Raw genomic sequence first — 23,247 nt, forward strand, 5'->3', positions numbered from 1 at the left:
CCTCTTCTCTTATGTGTACCCCATTTCCTGTTTTTCTCCTCCCCTAAGACATCCCCCCTTCCATTTTACACCCTTTCAAATTTTATAACATACATAACACACATGTAAATACACACATATACACTACATTTACATATGTCTGTATATGCATGCATATATAAGTTTAAACCTTGTTTCCCTGTATAAAAGCAAAACATGCAGTATCACCTTCCTGTACCTAGCATATTTCATTAGCATAATGCTTTCTAGGTCCATCCATTTTCCTACAAGATTCATACTTTCATTGTCTATGGTTGCAGTCTTCCACTGTGTGCATGTGCCATGAATTCTTTCTTCACTTCTCTCTTGATGGACATGGAGACAGGTTCCATTCCCTGGGTTCTGTGTATACTGCAGCAATAAACGTGGATGTGCACGCATCTCTGGTATATGTTGACTTAAAGTCTTTCAGGTTTGTAACTGTGTTCTAAGTGTTGGGGAAACCTTCACACTGCTTTGCACATTGGCTGCATAAATTTACATGCTCACCAGCAGAGAATACTGTCACAATTCAGTTCCTTGCTGGTGGCCATTCTAATTAGGGTGAGATGGAATCTCACAAAACGTTCACATATGTTCTTCCGTGATGGCTAATGATGCTGAGTACTTTGAAAAGGAAAATTTTCAAAAGATATCTTATTACTTATTTTTGTGTGTGTGTGCACGCGCATGCGAGAGGGGGGGGGGGGGGGAGGGACGGAGGGAGGAAGGGAAGGAGAGAGAGCGCGCGTGCGCGCGCATACACACACACACACACACACACACACACACACACACACACACACACACATCTGAGTGCACATGTCCATAGGGGCCAGAGGGGTAGGATTGCCTGGGGCTGGAGATCCAGGCAGTTGTGTGTCACCTCACATGAGCACTGAGAACTCATCTCAGGCACTCTGCCGTGAGCTCTTAACTGCTGATCCATCCTGTTCCCGAAACTGATGAGCACTTTCTAAAACTATGTGATGGTTATGTGTGTTTCTTCCTTGGAGAACTGCCTGCTTGGTTCATTAGACTATTTATGGGTTGGATGATTAGACAATTTATAGGGTGCTGTTTTAGCATTCAACAGTTCATTATTAATCCCAGACACGAATGTCGTGTCTGCCTTGTAGCTGAAGATACTTCCCCCATTCTGCTGATGGCATCTTCCATTCTTCTGATTAATTTCCCTTTGCTGTGTGGAAGGCTATAAATTTGTGTAATAAATACCATTTCTTCATTCCTGGGGTTATTTTCTGGGCTACTGGAGTTCTTTTGAAGAGAATTCTTGACTGTGCCTGCATCTTGACATGTTTTGTTTCTCCCATAGCAGTTTCAAACTTTTGGGTCTTACATGAGACTCTGTGGTCCCCGTTGAACTGATTTGTGCTTATGCAGAATGTGAGACATAAATCTAGTCCAGTTCTTTATATGTGCAAATCTCCCTTTGACCCCACCCTTTGTAGACAGCTTGTTTTTTCTTCAATGTATGCTATGATCCTTTGTTAAAAATAGGTGCTTGCTGCCACTTGTGTAAGTTTACTTCTGAGTCTTATGTTACATATCACTGGTCTATGTGCCTGTTTTTGTCCTTTTGCTCTAACCATTCTGTTTATATTACTGTGGCTTGTGGTATAGTTTTCAGATGAGGTATTGTATCTCCAGCATTGTTCATTCTGTGTAGATGGCTTTGGCTATTTGGGTCAATTTTCTATGATATCACATGAATTTTTCTAGTTCTGAGGAACATCATTGAGAGTTTTGAGGGGAAACTGAATTGAATCTGCAGATTGCTCTGATAATGTAGTCACTTTACAGCACGAATTCTGCCAATCCATGAGCCTGAGAGGTCTTTACAACCTAGAATGTGCTCTTTGCTTTCTTTCTTCAGTGCCTTAAGATTATCTTTGTGAAAGCCTTTCACCTCTTTGGCTAGGTTTATTACAATGTATTTTATTCTATTTTTGGTGGGTAACCTTCAATGAATGGGATTTTTTTCTCTAAACAATTTTGTTACTGACATGGAGAAGCTAATGAGTTCTGTGTATTGAGTTTATATTCTGCCACTTTGCTGAAACTGTTTACCAGACCTAAGGGTTTTCTGCTGGAGTCCTTCTGTTTTTTTTTTTTTTTTATTGAAGACCTTTTCATGCAAATAGGCATAATTTGACTTCATTTCTTTTTTAAATTTCTTTTATTCCTTCTAGCTTATTGCTCCAGCTAAGACTTTCAGCGCTGTATTTAATAAGAGTGGAGAACATAGAAATCCATTGTCTTTCCATATTTTAGAGGAAATGCTCACAGTTTTTCACCATTTAGCATAATGCTATGGTTTTTCTATTTGCTTTTCACATATGGCCTTCGTTATGCTGTGGCATGTTCCCTTTTCTCCTAGTGTCTATAGGGTTGCTACGGTGAAGGGATGGTCAACCTTTTCTGCAGCTGTTGAGATGAATATGTGATTTCTGTCTGCAAATTTATTTATGAACATTAAATTTATTGATTTATGTGTTTTGCACCATCCTTGCACTGCTGGGATGAACTCTCTTGGTCCCAGAGCTTGTTCATCTTAATATGTTAATGAATTCAACTTTCCAGGATTTTATTGAAAAGTTTTCAGTCTTTGTTCTTCATGGAAATTGACCTTTGGTTTTCTTTCTTTGTTGTTCTTAGTCACTTTGGGTATCAGAGTGATGCTGGCTTCAAAGACGGAGTTCATTAGTGTCTCTCACTTTCTGTTTTATGCAGCATTTTGAGGAATATTAATCAGCTGTTCTTTAAAGATTTGGTGGGATTTGGCAATGAATCTGTCTATTCTTTTTCTCTTTGTGCTGAGAGACATTTTATTACTGCTTCAATCTCTATGAGTGATATAAACACATCTAAAATGTTTACGTCTTCTTGATTTAATTTCAGTAGGTCAAATATATCTAGAAATTTATCTATGTGTTCTGAATTTTCCTCTTTGGCAGAGAATATAATATTCCAAAGTAAGCATAGCTTACTAAGTGTGTGCCCCCAGACTGTAATTCCTCACACCTCGAAACACACATGAAGACCCACTCTTACTTCCTGTTCACATGTTAACCCTTTCATCACTACAAACTGAGTTCCCTAAGGGTATAACATAATCAGAAGACACAGTAGGAGTAAACATTGATTCATTTTTCTCCGTTGTGTTCCAGCAAATATATGCCAAGAATTGGTATCCTGAGGTGTCCAGTGCTTCTACGCCTTCTCCTAAAATGTCAACTATCCCATGAGCACTCGTGTGCAGTCTCTGTGAAGATCAAGGGTTCTCTGCCACAGAAGTTGAGGATGATGGATTTGGAGTTTTCTGAAAATGTATCTGTTCCACATATTTGATAGCCTACGTTTAAAGCAAACACCAAGTACTATGAACACGTACAGACAGTTGTTTTGGCAACGGGATCAAACCAAACGTTATGCTTAATTTATGAACTAAATATATGCTATTTGAAATTTTAAATAATGCTCCCTGCTCTAAAGCATTAGCTCCTCTTTCCGGTCTAGGAAAGCTAAGTGACGTCATTGACTCCCAGTGTCAGGCGCCCTATCTAATATTAATATGCACCTCTAATTACATAGTTGAGGAAATGAAAACTCGGATTTAATGACCTTTGTATATCACAGACTGTGCGTCCTCCAAGACTAAATGCTGTGCATTGCCCAGCAGGTCAGTGAACAGAGCACACAATCTCAACTCTTCCTGACAGATGCCACCCAGAGAAAGCAGTGTGGAGGAGGCACAGGTTAAACTTGGCAACCAAGGAGCCCCATTCGATTTCTTAACTAGGGAGAATGCTTATAGAAGTAGAGTATTAGAATTGTGGGTGCTATAATTTTGTCCCTCTTACTGTTCAATGGATGTATTCCTCAAGTGACCTGTAGCTGAAATCCAGTGAAAGAGAAAGATGTGCCTGACATGCCTCAGGTTGTTTCCAGTTCCTTCCCTCCCTGGACACACATGCTTTCTCATTCAGGGGTACAGACTGTATTTCCTTCTCCTTCTCATAGATGCTGGCTTTAGAGACTGGTTACATCAATGAGTGGGCAGAAGAAGTGATCTGGTACCTGGGATGTTTTGGGACACCTGGAAGTTTCTGCTTGGGTACTCTCCCATAGGAGGATCTCTCCTTGAGAAACCCAAAAGCCGTGGAAACCTGAGGACTATAAGACCGACATGTGTTCCTGCCATAATGTTTGACCTGACCATAGGCCCAAAGCAATTTGAACAATTAGCATGGATTGAAACCTGAGAAACTAGGAGCTCAAATAATCATTTCCCCTTTTAGATTGTTTATCTGGTGAAGTTTTACAGCTATGGAAAGCTAACTGACACATATATTGCTCATGATTATTTTTGGTTGTCAGCTTGACTATGTCTAGAAGAAATTAAAACCCAAGTAGGGATTTTTTTCTTAATTAAATCATTTAAAGTGGGATGACCTACTTTTAATCTGGAACTTCTGATATGGGAAGATAAACCTTTGATCTAGGTCTTTTGAGGTGGGACTATCCACCTTTAATCTGGGCCAGCTCTTATGCTGGCCGCTTATATAAAGGAGAGGGAAGAAGGAAGCCTGTTTATTTTGCTGGCTCTTCTTGTTCTCACTGGTAAGTTCATTCCTTCCCCGGCTTTAGTGCCTACTTATTTCAAATTCTGGCATATGTGGAAGATCAGCTGAGACCTCCAGCCCAGTTGTGGACTGAAGTCTTAGACTTTTTGTTGGTAGACAGCCACTGTTGGGCTATCTTGACCACAGGCTGTAAGTCACTCCCATACATCCCTTTATATATTTAGGAAGCTCATTCTTTAAGTCCTCCCTCTAGAAAACTCTGACTAATACAAAAATACACCCTTAGCGGGACTTAGGACATTGGCAGTGTGATCAGCATTCTGAGGACCTTGTCTAACATAGTTCCCTCATTGAATACTGAGTGAAGATTTGTTTACAGGGAGCTGTGGTCAGTGAAATGTGGGTGTGAATTTTATATGGTGGTTTCCATAAAAAAGTAGTGGGCCGTGAAATACATCTTGTTTGCATTGCTCATGCATTGCAAGTTTTACCTTGAGTAAAGGATTTCTGCATTTCACTGTGACAGGTGAAAATTACGTTCCAACCCCCTCTTCTCATCCTTCGGGCAGAAGCTAGCATGAGAGGGTTTTGAATTTACTCTCTCAAACAATTAAAATTTAAATTTGTTTTTACTATATGGTTGAAAATTTATATCAAATTTTGTCTCCATATGCTTCTCTAAGATAAACATTTATTATGAATAATTGAAATTCCTAAAAGTGTGTGTTTCTTCTTCATCCACTGGCCTTCTCTGTATCTCAGATAATCAGATGAAAATTTGCATTGATTAAATTTTGTATTCTACCAAAAGTGTCCCCTCATTTAAATTTGAACCACAGGTCATTTACATTTAAACACTCTTTCAGATTCAGTCAGATCCATTTGGATGATCAGTGAGAAAGAGAAATCTCAGCAGAATGCGCATGTGTTGCTTACAATCCTGCTTAATTACTTTGAATCTGCAATTCAAAATTCAAAACAGATAAAGAACCCCAAATCCATAGAAAAAAATCACAGCAAATTATACTTAACACCCAGTTTAAGATTTAGTATCTTACTTTGAATGGTTAGCTGTTTTCCTCTTTCTTGAATGAAACACCTGTCTTCATAACTTACATTCATGCAAAAAAATTTAAAGTAAATAGGTAAAAATAATTTAGAAACTGTCTTTGCTGGCCTTGATAGGATTCATCATTTGGTGGCTATCTCTGGTCCATTCACCTTTAACCATCTGCTCATTCAAACTAATCCAATTTCATGGTGGAAAAAGAAATAAACCTATTACCTTTTCATCAAAACAAATGATTTAATTGACTATTTGTAATGAGTTTTAAAAAAATCTTCTGTTTATGAGTGAGTGGTAATGTGTATGGTATGTGTAAACATCCATTTCACCCTCACACACACACACACACACACACACACACATCACACATGTATGTTGTAAGGAAGGGCTGCTAGTTGGTTCCCAGCTGCTCGGCAGCTCGGTCCAGAAATAACCACACAGAAACTTTATTAATTAAATCACTGCTTGGCCCATTAGCCCTAGCTTCTTATCTTACATCTTAATTTAACCCATCTCCATTAATCTGCGTATCGCTCCATGGCCATGGCCTACCAAATGAAGTTCTGCCATCTATCTCTGGCGGGGCTACATGGCTTCTCTCTGACTCTGCCTCCTTTCTCCCAGCATTTAGTTTAGTTTTCCCTGCCTAACTATCAACAGGCCAAGGCAGTTTTCTTTATTAATTAACCAATCATATTCATAGCATACAGAGGGGAATCCACATCACATATAACCACTCCACCCCATCCACACATACAAACACACACACACACACACACACACACACACACAGTATATATACACACATACACACACTCAAACACCATCCACACATCCACACACAGATACCATCCACTCAGAAGAACATACATGCCATATGTATGTGGAGGTCAAGGCACAGCCTGTGGGCCAAGCTATACCTTCTACCCTGTCTGAAGCAGAGTCTCTTGTTTGTGGTTGTACACACCTGGCTGTATACACCTAACTTCACATCCCTTGTTGTACACACCTGGCTAGCTGGCCCATGGACTTCCAGGCATTCTTCTGCCTCTGTCTCCCTTCTCTCTGTAGAAGTGCTAGGAATACAGCTGCTGGGTACTGTGTCTGGTTTGATGTGGGATCTGAACTTGGGTCCTTCTCCTTGAGCAGCAAGAGCTTCAGCCACCATGCCATATCCTAGGCTTTCAATGAATTTTTAAAAAGAAAGATTACTTATAAATATGATATTCCCATAAAGTGACCAGTTTTCTTTTAAATGTCTCTCATATGCAACCCAATCAAATCTAACTGGGTATTTTCTGTAAGTTCTTTGCATTCCTCATGTCTACAAAAGACTCAGATCCAGGTAAATGTACATCTATGATCCGCTGAAGATCTGTATTTGAATCAAAGGCCATTAGGCTATCCAAGTACTGTAGCTGTTGTTACAGAGGAGTGTTACTGAAACTTGCAGCAGGTTTTCTAGGAGAAACACTTGTGGGAAATCCTGCATTCCTAAACATTCAGAGCTGGGGCCATATATATTCAACACTATGACTGAAGTGCTGCTTCCATATAGACACCCGGGCCTTCCCCACCCCAGGGAAGGAGAGTGCTGTGTGCCCCATGGAACTCCTTCGGCTGCATCGTGATGCTCCTGAGCTGTGTCAGGGGAGTTTGCTGCCCTCTGTCTTGTGCCACGCCCTTCTTCTCTTCCTTTCCTCTCCGGGGTGCACTGATTTATGTGGTTTACTTCTTTCCTATTTCTGGAAGCTGCTCCCACATTCCGTTTCTACTTTGTTCTGCTTGTGATTTAAGTCAGGCTAGCTTGGCCTGGAGGTTATTTAATGATCCCTCAGGCAACCTTGACATTAAAGTGAGAAGAAATCTGCTTTTCCGGCAGTGAAGCCAAAGGCCTTTCTCTGAGGGATCCAAACAAACTCATTCTCTTGTGTCTTTTATCTCTTTGTTTTAGTTGCTCTTCAGCTTAAAACCCCTTCAGTCAAGCTCTCCTGAGACTGCTGAAATTTGTACTGAACTCAACATGTGACATGCTGACTCTATGATAGTCCGAGCCCCACTAAGCTGAAGTATTTACTCTAGCATGGAAGAAGCTGCATGGGTTTATTTTTGCTCATGTAAACTTCTTTTGGTTCAGTCGATGCAGCATGAGCTTGGTTAAAGCAAAAACTCAAACTCAAAACTCTCACTGTCTGTTCAAATTCATACTACAGAGATGGGTAAGAACAGGAAATAGGGGAGCACAGGGACCGTGGAGTAGCAGTTCCCAGAATCTTCTTGCTGAAATCTGGGGACAAACCCCAGGAAGACCTGTTTCCTGATCGTTGTAATTTCCTTCCCTTTCCTGGAAGCTCTTCATGATCCTTAACTAAAATTGAGAAGAGTCACCTGGATGGCGGATGGCTGTGCCAACAGAGCGGACCTCTCTTTCTCATGCTTCACTAGACCTTAAAAATTAAACTTGCCAGACTACCCAGCAGCAGCACTTTAATGATAATGTGTTTGCTCAGCTCTCTCTAGCTATACATGAGCTTTCTCCCCCTACCCCCACATCTATCTGTCTGTCTGTCTGTCTATCTATCTATCTATCTATCTATCTATCTATCTATCTACCAATGTAACCAAAATGTATTTATCCAATTTAAGACCAGGCAAACATGAAAATAATATATGTTTACTTGCACAGAAATGGAATATCTGTAACATATTGTTAGCATTATGAAATTTACCTAAGATTCGGGATCAGCTCAATAATTAGAATTTATACCTATATACTAAAGATGACAACCCTGGGTGAGAAAATCTTAGACCTATATTGTCCACACTTTACACTGTCCCTATGTAGCTATTTAGTTTAGTGTGTAAATTAAGATTAAATTAAAATTCAGTTTCACAGTGACCCATTTCAATGCTCAATAGCCATGTGTGCGTGTTTGTGTGTGTGTGTGGTTACTGTATTGGAGAACATAGACCAACATCATTATTATTGCAAAAATGTCTACTGCACAAGAAATGTTTTCTTTTCTGGTTTTGCCACTGCTGACTTTTTATCATGGTTACAAATTACTTTCCTAACAAAAATAAAAATGAAATTATTTCTATATGGGAGAGGCCTTCACTCTCAGTCTGAATTTTAGACCGGAGCAAATCATAACACGATTTACTTTGTGCAGTAAACTGTGCTTCTCTGATGAAGCTACTCAATTTTCCTTTTTAAATGACAAACTGTTCTCCAATTTGTTCACCCCAGCTGTTTAAAACATCCAAATATTTCCATTAACCAACAGGACCTTTGCCGCAGTTTGACTGCGGATGCCAGTTCAACCAGAAAGAAAAGGAAATGATTTATTTGGTGCTGGAGATCCATAAGGTCCTCCGAGTGGACTTTATCTTGAAGAGATGTCCTATGGCTTGCACTAGTGGGAAGGAAAGCAACTGAGATTCAAGCAGGCAAGTCTGTTAGTCTTCAAGTCGTGGGTACATGCCTCTGAAGGGACTGTGAGGACCCAGCTACTGCTGTTCATCCTCCCCCCCTTCATCTGCCTCTATTTCCTCTTCCTTCTTGCTTCCTATCTTCTGCTATAAGCAGTATTGATCAATAGTTTTGAATCTATACATGCTTCATACCGACTTGCCCTATAAGGCAAAAAAATAAACTGTGAACCTAAACACATCTGCCTACCCCTGGCTGGTTTTCTCCAGTATGAGCTGCAGCTAAGGTCCTAGCCACACCATCTAGCAGTGTAAAGGCTCATATAGTCAGAAAAGGGTAGAGATACGCAGTAAAGACAGATGCAGACAGGATAAAACTCTGTATAGGTTCCAGTGTGTTTAACAAGCTACACAGGCTTTAAAAAAAAAAAAAATATATAGACCATCGTAGAAAACTTAAAGTCATTAAAGAGAGAAGTAAAGTTAAAAAAAAGTCCACTCAGAGATGGGAAATACACAGGGAGTCTGGATCCTGTGTTGCTCTATTGACCTTACATTGTTTGAATGCTGAGAAGCAAATGACAGCGGCTGGGAGACATGGGATTTGTAGAAGGAATTGCTGAACTAAACCAGTCTAAATACTTTAGGAATGCCTTAACTTTAAAAGGGAAGCCAGTTTTGGGGAAGAGGTTATGCTTTTGTTTCTACCGGAAATGAAAGGCTAGTGATTCCTTCCAGGTTAACAGAGATCAGGTGTGACTGGGGAAGATTCCCCCCCCCCCCCGAAAATCCTGGCTGCAGACATAAAGAAATAAACCTAGAAAAGCTACAAACATAAAACAAAAAAATCTTTGGCTGGCTTGTGTACAGCACATAATCCACAGTTGTATTAATACAGATATGTATGTTACCCTTGAAAGTTTATGTGTTTTCAGAGCAAAGGGTTGATGAAAAAGTGTGGCCCAGGTGACCCGGCTTCTCAGAATGTGAGAAGTGTGCAACCAGAACAGCCTCAAGGTTGCTGTCTAAGCCGTTCCAGTCTCACAGACTATTCTAGCCAGGACTTGATCATTATCCTAATTTTCTCACGGTTTCCCGAAGATGCTAGTTCTCCCAGACAACAGGAATCAGCCCAGAGAACACAATGTCCACATTCCCAAGAGATGTGGTGGGTGGTTTTTGGTTGTTCAATGAGTAATGAATGCTTGTCATAATTTTGGAGAGTTGGTTACAGATTGTTATTGGTAATAGTCAGGAAAAAAGCCGAACAAAGGAGATTAGGTTTAGGAAACTTGAAAGAAAAATGGAGGGCTATAGAAATGATAAGATAAAAGGGTAGATTATGGAATCTACTTGTAAACTAAAATGTAGCTACTAGGCTTAAATATTTTGCATTGTTGTAGATTTTTGTATATTGATACAAATTTAAGCTTATTTTTGATACAGTATAACAAAAATAAGCTTAAATTTGTATATATATAAAATATATATTTATATGTTTCTACTTATACATGGTTCTTATACATACATATATATATGTTTCTACTCTTTTAAAAAGTATTTTTATATATTGATACAAATTTAAGGTTATTTTTGTTAGAACATACTGTACATATGTTCTTACTCCTGTTTATGTTATTTTAGCTGTGCAGTTCATTTAACAATGGGATGTAAATTTCTAGTCCTTGAAAGTTACTATTACAAACTGTTTAAGATAGTTAAGAAATGTAGGTTAGTAGTTAGGCCTCTATAACAATCAAACTTGTTGTCATGTTAGGTATGTTTTAAAAGTCAAACAGATAATATTTTAGATAGACAGGTGGTCTTCAAACACTTTTCAAGATCTATAGACTATGGCATTGAAGATGTTTTAATAACATAAGGCTTTTCATGGCAATGATACATGTCTGCTCCTGACAGCACCAGTCTACTTCAAAGAAGATGATGGGCATCAAAGACCCTCCATATGGAGTTTGCTTTCTTTGTGGGAAAAGTTAGTCACTGGGTAAGAAACTGCTCTTGCTTTGACTGCTGATGGTATGCTGTACTAATTGAACAAGCAGGACACAAAATAAAGGGATTGTCAAACTTTGCCAAGACAAGTTAAGACAGTCCCTAGGAATCCCTGCTTCATAAAAATGTCTGCAAGACATTCTACAGGACACACAATAAATGACTGTTGAATTTTCCCAAAACAAAGCAGAACAGACCTTCAAAATTCCAGCTTCATAGAAAAGTCTGTCAGATTTTCTGCAGGATACAAAGGAAAGTGACTGCTAAACTTTGCCAAACAAGGTAGGACAGTCCTTCAAAATTCCTGATTCATAAAAATGTCTGTCAGATATTCTAGGCCTGTAGACCAAAGATGGATGTTCAAACATCGCAGAGGAATCGTGTGTGACTGTTTCTGTCATTTGTTTTAGTTTTAGAATTTGTTCTGCACTTTCTGTTTACTCAGGTAATGCTATAGCCTTCTGGGGTCTTTGAGGGAGTTGAAGAATAGGTAGTTATAGTTGTAGTTTAGTTTTGATAGAAAGTAAACTAGGCAGAGAACTTCAGACTCAACAAGATAGAATAAATAATGGAGTATTTTCTTCAAATTTGCCAAATATAAATAGACTGAACATTGTAAACTTAATTCTTACCTGATAATTGCTTTGATTCTATAGTTTTACTGTGTTAGAGTCAAAAACCTTTCCTTATTATTTAAACAAAAGGCAGAAATGTTGTGGAATAATCTTTTTGTACACTGTGAAGAAATGTTATTTGGATTGACTTAATTAAAAAAAACTTAATGTCCAATAGTTAGGCAGGATTTTGGGGGCCAAAAGAATCTGGGAAAGAAGGGCAAAGTCGCCATCTTATTCAGAGAAAATAGACACGCAAGAAAAGAGGTAAAAGTCACGAGTCAAGGGGAAACACACAGATGAATAAAAATGGGTTCATTTTAGTTATAAGAGCTAGTTAGAAATAAGCCTGAACTATTGGCTAAACTTTCATAATTAATGAAAAGTCTCCATGTCATTTATGTGGGAGCTGGCGGGTGAGAAAGAGAAAGACTAGCAGTGTGTGTGTGTGTGTGTGTGTGTGTGTGTGTGTGTGTGGTGTGTATAGGGTGTGTGTTGACTTCAGATGACAATGTGTAGGAGAAAGACAGGTTCTTTACTTCCATGACGAGGGGCCATAGGGATCTAAGTCTGTCAGTCTTGGTGACACACTTGGTGACATGCTTGGTGACATTCTTGGTGACACATAACTCTTTGAGTCATGTCAGTGGTCTAAGATTTTAAAGAATACGAATTTTGTTTCTTTTTAAAAGTGATCTCTGATCCTGTTGAATGTAGATTTTTGCAGGACAGCTCATTAGAACCTGAAAACAGACCTCTGCCTTCAGCTCTTGTGGGTGCTTTGTGTTTCTTGGGATGTGTGAGTTCTTACTCTTGTCTGATTTCTCCCCGGCCCTAAGCCGTGAGCACACAGATGCTATTGGGTCTAGGTATGTAGACATTCTCATCTCCTTGTTTGAAGAAGAGTCAGTCCCTCTTCTAGAAAGGCACAGAATTACCCAAAGAACAAAACTACTGTGGACAAAAGAGAAATTAGGTCCTGCTTCCATCTGGCCTCATGGCGAGTTCACCACTCCACAGGTGTGTGGCATTTGCTCAGAATGGTTCTTTGTTTCTGTGGTCCATGACACACATGCCTTACAGGCCTTATAGAGCCTGAGTGTGCAGTGTCACGAGCTGACACAACTATGTTGATAATGTGTTGCTCTGTGAGGTGACTTTCCCATCATGGGTCAGCTTCTCATCCGTTTCTATATTTTATAGAAAGTTGTGAGTCATGGAGGTCCTCTGTTATCAGTGGAGTTGCCGATCAGCATGTGTACAACCGTGCGAATCTTTTAAGATATCCACATGTGAGCTCAATGTTCATATACAGACTTGCTTCAAAACCCCCGAAAGCCAATAATAAGAATGAGGAGGGTGCTTTGTGCAAACACTGCCAGAGAAACGGGTTAAAAACAATCCCCTTCAGCAACGCTGCTCGTCAGCCTCCTCGGGTATTTGCTTCTATGGTTATTGTCTAAACCTGTGTTGCTCTTCAAAAGTTTAACTTGTTAGACTCACAAAGTTCATTCTTCGCCTTCCCAGTATTCAAAAGCTTGGACAGCTGGCCTTAATGGCGCTGCATGCAATCCAGCTCCTTATGAGGCTAAACAGGTTCAAGCCTGGCCTGAGTTATAGAGAGACGATTGGGACAGCCTGTAAAATTAAGCAAGATACTGTCTTCAAACAAAACAAACAAGCCAACAACAACAAAAACAGAGAAGGTGTGAAGCTGTTGTTTAGCGGAAGAACACTCACGCAGCATTTGTGAAGCACCAGGTTCAGACATGAAATCTGTTCAATTAAAACCTAGGTGTGAGCAGGAGGTGTTTTCCTAAACCAAAAATATACTTACAAAAATGTCTTTAAGCAGAGCTTGTATATATCGTGCCCGTTTCCAGACCTTCTTACTTTTGTGTATTGGTAATTGACAAGCCCCAAGAACAGTGTCTTATCTATAGCTTCTCCATCGTGATGTCACAAGAACTGGACTGATTTCAGATTAATTACGGGTCTTATGAATGAAGTAGGATTAGGGTGTGTGACTTTCAGGGTTCAAAAACCCATTCCACATGAAAGGAGTAATTAATACGTGGGGGAGTATTTGTGACCTTTTAAAAATAGCTAAGTAAAGCTTTTTATTTTTAGAGAAACCAAATCATCATTTTGCCTGGTTAAGAGAAATTCCGAGAGCTAGTACGACCATCCTCATTTTAGAAATATTTTTTTTTTTTAAATATGCGCTGAGGTGACTCGTGCAAGGCTGGGAAAGGGGGCTTAAGGCAATCCTGGCTTCCAGTGCATGCTTCCTCACTTTCAGACTCTACTGCCCCCTTTAAAATTGATGAAGAAAAGAGACCTGCAGCAAACCTCCGGAAGGAAGGACAGCCTTTGAAGGAAGAGTTTTGCGGGGTGAAGTTGAAGCAGCCCCTTCCTAGCCCTCCCAGCGTTGGTGACTGTAAGTCCAGTTTGTCTTGTTTTACTCCTACGCGGGAGTTTGGGCAGGCTCCAGATCAGAGGAACCTTCCCGGGGACTCGCACTCCGCGCTCCTGGTGAAAAGATCCAAGGGCGAAGAATTTTGCAATCAACTAACTGGACAAAGAAAGACTGTTTTATTAAAGACCCTCTGCCATCCTCTGCTTCCCTTCTGAGAGACAGCTTTTGCCGGTCGACCTCGGAGACAGATTCCGCAGGATTCCATCAACACCTGTTAAGGGCTTGCTGCTTCGGGGCCACCAGGCTCTGGACTTGCTTTACGGTCCCGCGACCCCCCAGTTACCGCAGCTCCTGCGCCCGCTCTGGCCAGGCGTGCTGGCTGTTTGTCCTTGGGATCCAGCTCCTACGAGGGACCAGCTCTCCGCCTTCCCTCCTACACCGCGAAACTCGCAGCCCAGAGTTGGATTTCTCGGGGCGTGGAGGTAGGTGCGGAGCGTCTCTCCAGATTGCCTCCCGCAAGCTTATTTGTCTGCCCCTTGTTCAGGAGCGGGGACCGCAGCTCCCTCCTCGCAGCGGGGGCTCCTTCCTGCCGCTGACCTTCCTCTGCAGATTTGATGAACTCCTAAGTGGAGTCAGGGTAGCTGCGGCTGGGAGTGGTGGCCACGTGCTATGGGGAGCTGTGCTGCCTAGGGTAGGGTGCAGACGCGCGCGGGCAACCGGGGGTGGCGGACCTTCTCCCCGTGTCCCTGCCCACGGGAACTTATCCCGCTCACTCGCTCCGCAACCCCGGTACCTGTGTCCTTTCCTTACGGGGCAGGGTTCGCCTCCACCTCCATCTCCGACCCTCCTCTCTCCCCGCCCCCTTCTACCCCGGGCTCTGCACCTCGCACTGCGGGGTCCCAGATTGAGTGGCCACAGAGGTCCAGGGATAAGCCCGGCAGCTACAGCATTGTAGTGGCTCACTCAGCTGGCCGTTCCCGTTGCTGCTTGCCTGCTCACGCTGTCCCACACAGAACCGGACCTGCTTTGGGAGCCTCCCAGGGCCGTCAACCGGTTGGCTGCACACTACTCTACTGCCTTCCTCTTTCCTCAGCTCAGCTGAACCTCAAGGGCCGGCGCAGTAAGTTCAAACTCCAGTTCTTCTGAGATCAGGAAGGGGTCCTGTCCAGGGAACGGGGCATAGTGCTTCTAAGGAGAGCCTCTCAGCCCTCCCCGAGTTTAGGCGGAACACGGATTCTAGAGGGGTTAGGACCACTCTTGTTTTCTACTTTTGCTAGACTTTTTCTTTTCTACTGAAGGTTCTTGAATATTCCTTGATCAAACACTACAGTCTGAGTCAGTAAGATAAGATTCTGCTGCCTCTTTAAAAAAAAAAAAAAAAAAAATCAAGCACCTTCTAAAGGGCAAGGTCATGTTGGGTTTTCCAAACCTGTTCAAAAGGAAACATTTAATAAGGCTTCCATTCATTTCCATAGGATGGGATCAACCATTAGGAGAAATCTATGGTTGTGTGGCAGGGGGTGCCACGAACATTTAAATACTTTTCTTAGTCAGCACCAGTCACTGCAATGTCAGGGGTGAGCAGGAGACAGCACTGCTGTCATAGAAAGGAAGAGCAGCCACAGGAAAGAGACGCCTTCGGACGTTCATACGATCCGTCATCCCAAGCATGTAGCGTGGCTAAGTTTCATCTCCCCTCATAGAAGGGCTAGCAGGTGTGTAGCATAGTGTTTGGGGTTCTTCCCTGGGAAAACATCCCTGGAAGAGGCACTTGATAGAATGCCAAGCGTTGTGCACCTGGAGTGATTCTGTTGCAGAAATAACTTGCAAATCCACAGATTCTCAACATGTAGTCAAAGCATGAGTAGTTAGTTCTCCGACTCATTAAAGCACCTTGAGCCTCAGAAGAAGAAGAAAAAAAAATCATTTCCTCTTCTAACAAATTGGCTTAGGGTGCACCTGTTCAAGAAGACAGCACTATTCACAGTTTAGAGTGTCTTGAGTAACCTGAATGCCTCACCTCTTCCGCTGTCTGCTTCTAGCTGGAGGCAGGAGCATCGCACGTGGCAACATCCTCTTGTGCTCTTTTCTCTTCTGCTTTTCCAGGAGCGCGGTTGTGAATGATAGATTCTGTGTTCAGGTAGCACTCCCCCCCCCCAGCCCAAGGCGAGGACTGTGCCCAAGCACAGCTCGTAGTGTCCACATGCTAATAGCTTACCGATCGATAGCCATTCCTGCAGAGGAGCTATAAATAAAGGGATTTAGGAGTGAAGAAAATAGAGCTGAAGAGAAGGAAAGAGCCAATAAATCCAATATGCTCCTCTTGCCGGTGCCTTTAAACCTGCTGCTTACACTCAGACCCACCTGTATGAGCCTCAAACTGCAAGTCTCGGGGTACTGCTCACCTGTTGATATGTGGGGTCTGGGTCTCTGCCCTCCACAGAGTCAGGCTCTTAGTCCGAGGGAAACGGTACAGTCTACCAAACAGGCCATGATTTCAATGCCGTGTTTTCATAATTAATAGTGGGTCTGCTAGCCTTGGAATGTTGTGTTTGAAATGTAAGTTGACCTATATAGAAAGCACCAGTATAGCAAATACAAGTATACAGAAAGCTCCTAGGTCCATAGGAGGGAATGGGGACGTGTGTGTATGTGTGCGTGTGGGTGCGGGTGTGTAGTGGGGAGAAGAGAGATAGATGTAAGCATTTGAGAAAAGTTGCTAAGTGGATTATCCTGACAGGCCATTTAAAACGCTGTAATCAAGAACTAAATTAAGAGGGTCTTAGGCCAGACTTCTTACAGAAGCAAGTACCTGATTAAGAGCAAGAAGCCACATATGAGGCTTCTGTGGCCCAGAATAAATCCTGTGTGTCCTTATGTTCAGTAAAGAACAGGATCGAAACTGTATTTTGTATTTAACAGGTGGTACTAGTTATTAGTAAAATTGTTTTCTTGTTGATATTTATATTGGTTTTGTCCAATTACTGAGTGTTTTTCTTGTACTAGGTGGTGCACTTCAAGATTAAACAGCAGATCATGAAGTTTCAGGTTTTGTCTTCAAAGACATTTCTGTCCTAGGTTGGACCAACTGTAGCTGTCCTGTGTAGTGTGGCCTGTGTTGTGGGCAGGAGAATGAGCCTTTTGGCTAACCAGGCTAAGCAAAGGCTGTTTGGTTTACCACAGGGAGGGCAGAGAGGCATGGGGAAGCCAGGGGTGTTCTAGATTTGGTAGCTATTCAGTATGAGAGAGCAGCAGATTTCTGTTGGGGTGTCCAGAGAGCTCAGGACAGTGCCTCTGCAGTGATGCTGTCAAGCCGTGAATACCATACTAAGGAGCTGAGACTTATTTTAATGGGAGAACAAATTAAAGCATGCTTTGAGCCGATCATGAAACAAATCCGTCCAGGCATGTAGAAGAGAAGAATCTGTGCAGATAACTGGTTATGTAAGTGTTGGGGGATGAACACTGAAAGTTAGGTCTGCTGGGGATTGCAAGAACAGTGCCTTCTACCGAAGGGACACAGAGAAGAGGCAGTTGAGCAAGACCCACGAAACAGGCCCCCACAGGAAACAGTCTCACTGGGTCCACAGTGTGGAAACCAGGGCCGTAGAAGAGCTGCTGAGGCACTACCCAGAACACAGAGGGAGGAAGGAGCAAGGGTTGGTGTCTTGCTTCCTCCTGCTTTTTATTCATGCAGTTTTTTAAAAACTATTTATGTGTGCATATGACAGATATGTGTAGGGTATGTGTATATGATGAGTGTAAGGTATGTGTGTGTATGTTTATGTGTATATGTATGTTCGTATGTATAAGTGTGCGTGAGTGCAGGTGTAGTGTGTGTGTAGGGTGTGTGTGGATGTGTATGTATTGTATGTATGTATGTATGTATGTATGTTTGTTTGTATGTGCCTACGTGAAGGTCCTCACTTTCCACCTTGACTGTTTGAGACAGGGTCTCTTGTTCACAACTGCATCCACCAGGATTCCTGACCCACCAGCTTCTGGGAATTCTCCAGTCTCCATCTCCCACCTTGCAAAAGAGCTGGCATTATAGATGTGCATTAAGCAGCCAGCTCTAATGGGCTCTCTTCATATCTCCACACTTGTGTGGCAAGCTCTTGATTCACTGAGCCAGCTCTGCTCATGCCTCCTGCTTTAATTACCCACGAGTTCCTCCCACTGATTCAACCCAACCAGAATCCTGATAACTTGCGTTCAGTCTTACAGAACGAGACAGAGGCAGAGAAGATGGGAAGAGGAGTGGAAACACACAGGGCCAACCAACATTGTTTGTGAGCTCAGGAAACAGGATTTATCTACCAATGGTAGGAGATAATGCTATTAAGATTAATAAAAAAAATTTAGTAAAAGGTAATAGCGGAGGCCTTTTGTGATTGTGTGTATATTCAAAAATATTATCACTGAGGTATTGAATCTGAGTGTTTTTATACACTTAACAATGAATTTATAGTAAAACCAGATGTGTTATTTTAAGCATTCTAGTGGAGGTGTTACCCTCTGTCCTAACACCCAGCAGGATTTTCCATCAGGATACGGGTTTGCAAGGGCTTGTTGAATGCATGTCCCAGTAAATGTCAGAATCAGCGTGGTGAATTGGGCATGGTTTTACCTGTTAAGTTCATGAATCAATGAATGAAAGCAGCCAGAAAAATAGAAGGAAAGTTAGAAATAAGATGCATGGCTATAAGGATAATTTCAGTTAGAAACTGGACCAAACAAAACCAGTGCCGTAGATATGGCGATAGCGGATGTGTGGGAGAGAGAGGTAGAGACCAGATGGGGGCGTCTTTAAAGCATGAGGGGGGCTCAAGGAGACAAGAGAACCTGGAATTCTTATCTCAGTTTTAAACCTTAAGGTTTAATTACTTAATGTATTGAGTGCAGCAGATTGCACAGGTAGGGAAATTCTGGGGTGTAGGGTAGGAGGAAAAGAAAGGTGCCCCAAACTTTTCTATGTAGAAGTGTCAGGGGTCAGACTTGGGTGCATTTTTAATGCAGTACTCTTGTAGGAGGCTGCTCTATGTTGTGTGGAGAGCTACCTTCAGACGCTGAAACCAAACAGCAGATCTCCACAGAGTTCCATTTTAAACACCAGGTGGCCCAGTAAAACAAAAAACCCAAACACACTGTGCTTATTATGATGCTAGTACTGGGGAGGTGGAGGAAGTTGGACCTGCAGGTCTCACTGGTCAGAAGGACAAGCCTAGTTGGCGAATCCCAGGCCAGTAAGAAATCCTTTAAAAAAAAAAAAAAAAAAAAAAAAAAAAAAAGGATGGGAAACTAGATGAATTCTTACCCAAGGGGCAGAGAAGGAGATAACAAGTGTCTTCTCTTTCCTCCATCTCCACACACATGAGGGGCGGGCACATGTGCACATATGCACATCATATGCACATATGCACATGTGCACATAATGTGTAGGAGTCCACTCGTTTCACCTCATTTTATTTTCCCAAAGTTCAGGCACTCAGCACAGGGAAATCATTTGTCCCTTTTCTGTCCTGTGTACTGGTGTATACTTGTCAGTTTCAGTATGCATTGTGTACCATCTGGAGAGCAAGATCTCCAAGCGAATCAGCTTCCTGATTATTGGTCTGGCCTGGGGCATCAGCGCCCTGCTGGCGAGTCCCCTGGCCATCTTGTCAGTTTCAGACAGCTAAGACGGTGAGACTTTCCTTCGCGTTAATTTGCTGACTTCGTAACAGTCGTAAAATTGATAAATTTTATTGCACCCATTTTGCATGAAAATGGAATCCGTTTGCTTTCGTTCCTTGTGGAATTGGTTCCCTCCTATAGAAAAAAATACATTCTTACCATGACCGTAGCTATTTAAGGTCTAATTCCACCAATCCACGGTTGTGAATCGACTCATGGAGAGGGTTTGCTTTATCGAACTGTTCCATGGTCTGCAGTGTTAGGGTCAGACTACAGTTTTCTGGAGGAGCTCAGCTTCTAGGATGGCTGTCTGTTTCCCTCATGGTTTCCTACGTTGTTTGTATTGTAGATAAATTGTGTTATTGGGAGGCCAAGAGAGACCAAAGTGGTGCAGAAGATGGGCCCCGTAGGTACAGAGGCGGAGGAGAACCAGACCGCAGAAGCAAAGGTGGAGCCCTATGGGCCGGGGCACACCACTCCTAGAGGTGAACTGCCCCCTGATCCCGAGCCGGAGCTCATAGACAGCACCAAGCTGGTTGAGGTACAGGTGGTCCTCATATTGGCCTATTGCTCCATCATCTTGCTGGGCGTAATTGGCAACTCCCTGGTCATCCACGTGGTGATCAAATTCAAGACGATGCGCACGGTGACCAACTTTTTCATCGCCAATCTGGCTGTGGCAGACCTTTTGGTGAATACCCTTTGCCTGCCGTTCACTCTGACCTATACCCTGATGGGAGAGTGGAAAATGGGTCCAGTCCTCTGCCACTTGGTGCCCTACGCTCAGGGTCTGGCAGTGCAAGTGTCCACGATAACTTTGACAGTCATTGCCCTCGACCGACACCGCTGCATTGTGTACCATCTGGAGAGCAAGATCTCCAAGCGAATCAGCTTCCTGATTATTGGTCTGGCCTGGGGCATCAGCGCCCTGCTGGCGAGTCCCCTGGCCATCTTCCGGGAGTACTCACTGATTGAGATCATTCCCGACTTTGAGATTGTGGCCTGTACCGAGAAGTGGCCTGGTGAGGAGAAGAGTGTCTACGGCACGGTCTACAGTCTTTCCACCTTACTAATCCTGTATGTTCTGCCTCTGGGCATCATATCTTTCTCCTACGCCCGTATCTGGAATAAGCTGAAGAACCATGTCAGCCCGGGAGCTGCAAGCGACCATTACCATCAGCGAAGGCACAAAACAACCAAAATGCTGGTGTGTGTGGTTGTGGTGTTTGCCGTCAGCTGGCTGCCGCTCCACGCCTTCCAACTTGCTGTGGACATTGACAGCCACGTCCTGGACCTGAAGGAGTACAAACTCATCTTCACGGTGTTCCACATTATCGCCATGTGCTCCACCTTCGCCAACCCTCTACTCTACGGCTGGATGAACAGCAACTACAGAAAGGCTTTCCTCTCCGCCTTCCGGTGTGAGCAGAGGCTGGACGCCATCCACTCGGAGGTGTCTATGACCTTCAAGGCTAAAAAGAACCTGGAAGTCAAAAAGAACAACGGCCCCACTGACTCTTTTTCGGAGGCTACCAATGTCTAAGGAGACAGGCGCGAAAGCGCATGGAAGCATTGTGACCAGAGCTGCTGATCCGGCTACAGGGAGGGTTTTCTGACCAGTGCATGCCGACCTCCCATAGTACTGACTAAAAAGCATGGGCAGTCTCATTCCTGGAAACCTGGCCGGCAGAGCTGAGGTGGAAATGAGCCAACTGCTGTGGTACAATGGTTTGATGGCAGCCGCTTAGGTGGTAGGGGTGGAATGGGGAGTGAAAGGGAAACACTTTCGGCTGTTTTTCCGGAGTGAAGGAAACCTGAACCAGGACTTGGCCTCAGTCTGGCTGAAAAGACGAGGTAGGTGTTAACCCTGAGAGCGCAGGAGGCTCTGCGCTGGGGATGCTGCGGACTGCGCTGCTCCCTCATCACTTGGTGAAAAGCTGCTGAAGAAACTCAGATTTCCGTGGGGAGCCATAGGCTCTCTGCTACGGTGTTTGGGTTTTATTGTCCTTCCAAAGATGAAACCCAAATGAGAACTGGTATAGGCGAACAAGGCTCGTAACTACCGGGATGACTTCAAGGTGACCTCCAGCGAATGAGCAAATTTGCTATGCGATTAATATTTTGGCAACGATGGGGAAATCCTTATATACTCAGAGAGCAATTAACTATTATTAAAATCAAATGTACAAGTGTTGAAAGGTTTTTTTTTTTTTTTTTTTAATTCAGCATCAAAATCTGAAGTTATTCGATTTAAAAGAAATGTAAACCGTTGTTTGGTCTCTTGTTTTGAGCCTCCCCTGCTTTATGTAGCCTACTGTTCAGATAGCAGGCCTGCAACCCAGTCCTCTTGTTCATGGCCAGTTGCTGAAGTCCTTTGGACATGCACAACTCCTGTTTACCGTTCCTACAGGGGAGCAAAGGTTTCTCTAAAAATTAAAGCCGACTGGGAAATGATTTTGTAACAATTTGAGTCTAGTCGTAAACAATTCCTCCCCCCCTCTCCACACATAGCTCTAATATTTTTACGGACACTGCCGAATTATGTTCTTTGGAGTGCATCTTCAACAGACCTGTCTATGCTAAGTGAAAATACAATTTCATTAAAATGGACACATTTGGTAAGAAATCTCAAGAAACTGAGTTCCTTCCACTTTGCAAATGTTTGGCTTTAAACAAATTTTCACATAAGTTTTCTATTTTCAAAATGAATGTATTTTGGGGTAACATAAATATGTATACAAAATTAAAGCATATCTATGAACAGTGAAACATTAGGAATGTTCATTTAATGCTTTTATAAATTTAGCTTTTATTTCAGTAGTACCCAACCAAAGATGATTAAGACTCTATTTTGTTCACATAGAAAAAAAAATCAGAAAATGAGATGTTAACTAGCTGCACTCCTCTGGATGCTGGCTTCAATGTAGGTGTATTTTTGTAAATATGACAGCATTTGCGAGAATATTCCTTACATTTTAGAAATATTCAACATAGTCTTATACTTAGTTATGATATAAATGTTATGCATATATTTAAAATTCAGACTATGGCTGTTATCAGATTCCTTTCAGGGTGGGAATAAAAGGTTGGTTTGGAAATGAACGGTACTTTTGGAATACTGAAAAGGGACAAACGAAAGGAAAAATATGTGTAAGGCAGACGGAGAAGTCAATGACATGCACTGCCATCTGAAGTGTGTCACGTAACTATAAAACAGGGTTTGTCTGTTGAACTCTGCCCTGTCCTCTGCAGACAAGCTTTTCATAATTCTTGCAGAAATTCGATGTGAAAATGTTATTGTGGAGTTTCTATGCCCCTTGCAGAATTTGCACCCTGTACAAACCCTGTGTTACTTTGACTCCTCTTGTGATAGTAAATTGCTGGAATCCACCTGATGATTCA

At 42.4% G+C, this 23,247-nt stretch overlaps 1 protein-coding gene across 2 annotated transcripts; it reads left to right on the forward strand.

The window, feature by feature from the left end:
- Nucleotides 1-20,236: 20,236 nt before the first annotated feature.
- On the forward strand, nucleotides 20,237-21,388 carry Npy2r (neuropeptide Y receptor Y2). Of its 2 annotated transcripts, XM_038348275.1 has the most exons (2): nucleotides 20,243-20,330; nucleotides 20,670-21,388. In XM_038348275.1, the coding sequence occupies exons 1-2, from the start codon at nucleotides 20,243-20,245 to the stop codon at nucleotides 21,386-21,388; spliced, it is 807 nt and encodes a 268-aa protein (XP_038204203.1). The 2 variants fall into 2 exon arrangements, with proteins under 2 accessions (XP_038204204.1, XP_038204203.1); XM_038348276.1 differs by having other exon boundaries at nucleotides 20,237-21,388.
- Nucleotides 21,389-23,247: the final 1,859 nt, after the last annotated feature.

The sequence above is a fragment of the Arvicola amphibius genome, chromosome 11, assembly GCF_903992535.2.
Source record: "Arvicola amphibius chromosome 11, mArvAmp1.2, whole genome shotgun sequence".
Lineage (NCBI taxonomy): Eukaryota > Metazoa > Chordata > Mammalia > Rodentia > Cricetidae > Arvicola > Arvicola amphibius.